Here is a 2,196-nt window from a genome sequence, read left to right as displayed (position 1 = left end):
CCCATCCACTCCTCCACCTGTTCACCCATCTTCCCAAAGACCCAACACTCCGGGAACTTCTGGTCAGTGGTGGGGAGGATGAGTCAGACCCAGCTGAGATGATCGATCCAGGGCCCGTGTGACCTGGCTGTGATGCAAGCCCGGGGCCCACTGCTACTCACCGGTGCCCGTGGCACTGCCCGACACCTTGAGCATCTGCGAGGCCATGAAGTTGACCTGCGTGTTGTACGTGGCCTGCACGCTGCGCCGGATCCGCAGCATCTCGCGTATGGTGTCCTCGTTCCCGTGCCGGACCTCGAAGTCCTTCCACGTCTGCCAGAAGGCGCCGGTCGTCTGCGGGTGGGCGAGGCCAACCAGTGTGAGCTGGGCCGCTGCAGCTGCCCAGCCCCTTTACACCCTCCCCAGGTCCCGTGCCTACCCGGGGGTCGCAGATCTGGGAGCAGAAGCTGTAGATGGCACGGGCACGGTCGATCTCCCCGAGTTTGCATTCCATGTCGGCGAAGCGCAGGCACATCTCCCGGGCGTGCTCGTCCGACAGCACCTCGATAGCCTTCTGGTAGATGCCCCGGGTGTGGGTGACGCCGTAGATCTCCGCAGCCCGCTTGATGTAGATGTTGAACATGTCGTACTGCTGGGCCGGCTCCACGGCCCTGGTGGCGCGCTCATACACGGCCATGGCGTGGCGCGCCAGTCCCCACTCCTCCTCCAGCTGTGCGTACAGCAGGTACAGCGCTGCCAGGGCGGTGAGGGGCGGTCAGGGCGCGTCTTGAGCCCGGGCCCTGCCCTCCCACCCCTGCCCAGCCGGGCTGCTCACTCTTGGCGTATTTGGGGGGGCAGCCGTCCAGCGCCTGCTCAAAGAGGTCCCGCGCCCGCTCCAGCTTGCGGCCCCCAAAGCGGGCGATGAACTTGGTCAGGTAGGTGCTCCAGATGTCCGACACGTTGGGCCACTTGAACAGCGAGATGCCGCGCTCGTACGCCTGCCGGGCCGGGAGCTGCTGTCAGGGGTGACCCCGGTGGCCAGAGTGCCCTCAGGGCCCGACTAATGTGTTCCTTCCCTTCCTCCCAGTGCATGTCCTGGAGGACTTGGGGGACAAGGCCTGGCATTCAGGGGGTGATGTGATGGTAGAAGGGCGGGCCTGCCCTCAGTGCTCTGGGGAGGAACCACCTCATGCCCCCATGTGCATACGCAGCCTCCCAGTATGTGTGCAGTCACCATCCCACGCAGACCAATGTGCAAAACCACACAGGCAGGCGGTGCGGACAGGCCCTGCATCCAAGGAATGAGTGACCTACCAATGTGTGTGTGTGTGTGTGGGGGGGGGGATACACAGGTGGTAGTGGGGACAGGCCCAGCATCCAGGGACTGTGTGTGTGACCTACTGATGTGTGTGCGTGTGCACAAGTGCCCACGGATACACAGGCAGTGGTGGGGACAGGCCCTGCATCCACGGAATGTGTGTGTGATCCACCGAGCATGTGTGCGCGCGCACGGTGCCCACAGATTTGTAGACAAAACTGCACAGGCGGGTGGCCGGAACTTGCCACGTGTATGAGTGCACAGGTAAAAACAAGGACCCTGGCAGCAGGGCAGAGAAAGATGGACACTTTCTGCCCCACCCCCTCAACATACAGAGGCCAATACCTGTCCCACTGGGGCTGCAAGTTGTTCTCAAGATCCCACAACAGAGACAAGACTGGTACCCCATCTGGGCTGCAGTCGGCCCCACAATCCACACAGCACCTTGTCTCGGCTGAAGGGGGCCCTGAGGCATCCTCTGTTTGGGCTGCAGGCCAGTCCTGAGTCTTGTGACCCTCTGTACCCCATCTGGGCTGCAAGCAGCCCCACACTCACACAGTGCCCTGTCTGGGCTGCGAACGGCCCCATATCCACTCAGCGCCCTGTCTGGGCTGCGAGCGGCCCCACATCCAGGTAGCGCTGTCTGGGCAGCAGGAGGCCCCACATCCACGCAGCGCCCTGTCTGGGCCGCGGGAGGCCCCATATCCACTCAGCGCCCTGTCTGGGCTGCGCCCACATCCACACAGAGCCCTGTCTGGGCTGCGAGCGGCCCCACATCCAGGTAGCGCTGTCTGGGCAGCAGGAGGCCCCACATCCACGCAGCGCCCTGTCTGGGCTGCGCCCACATCCACGCAACACCCTGTCTGGGCTGTGGGAAGCCCCACATCCACACAGCGCCC

At 64.0% G+C, this 2,196-nt stretch overlaps 1 protein-coding gene across 1 annotated transcript in view; it reads right to left on the bottom strand.

Moving 5' to 3' along the window:
* The window catches only part of XAB2 (XPA binding protein 2), a 17,604-nt gene that overhangs the window by 627 nt on the left and 14,781 nt on the right, over positions 1-2,196 (bottom strand). The window contains 3 exon segments of the mRNA XM_006902662.1: positions 90-333; positions 419-732; positions 815-977. Coding sequence (XP_006902724.1) covers positions 90-333; positions 419-732; positions 815-977 — 721 coding nt within the window.

This window comes from Elephantulus edwardii, unplaced genomic scaffold (assembly GCF_000299155.1).
Source record: "Elephantulus edwardii isolate Elephantulus edwardi_28Jun2011 unplaced genomic scaffold, EleEdw1.0 scaffold00438, whole genome shotgun sequence".
Lineage (NCBI taxonomy): Eukaryota > Metazoa > Chordata > Mammalia > Macroscelidea > Macroscelididae > Elephantulus > Elephantulus edwardii.
The sequence above is the reverse complement of the archived record's forward strand: the minus strand, read 5'-3'. Positions and strand labels throughout refer to the sequence as shown.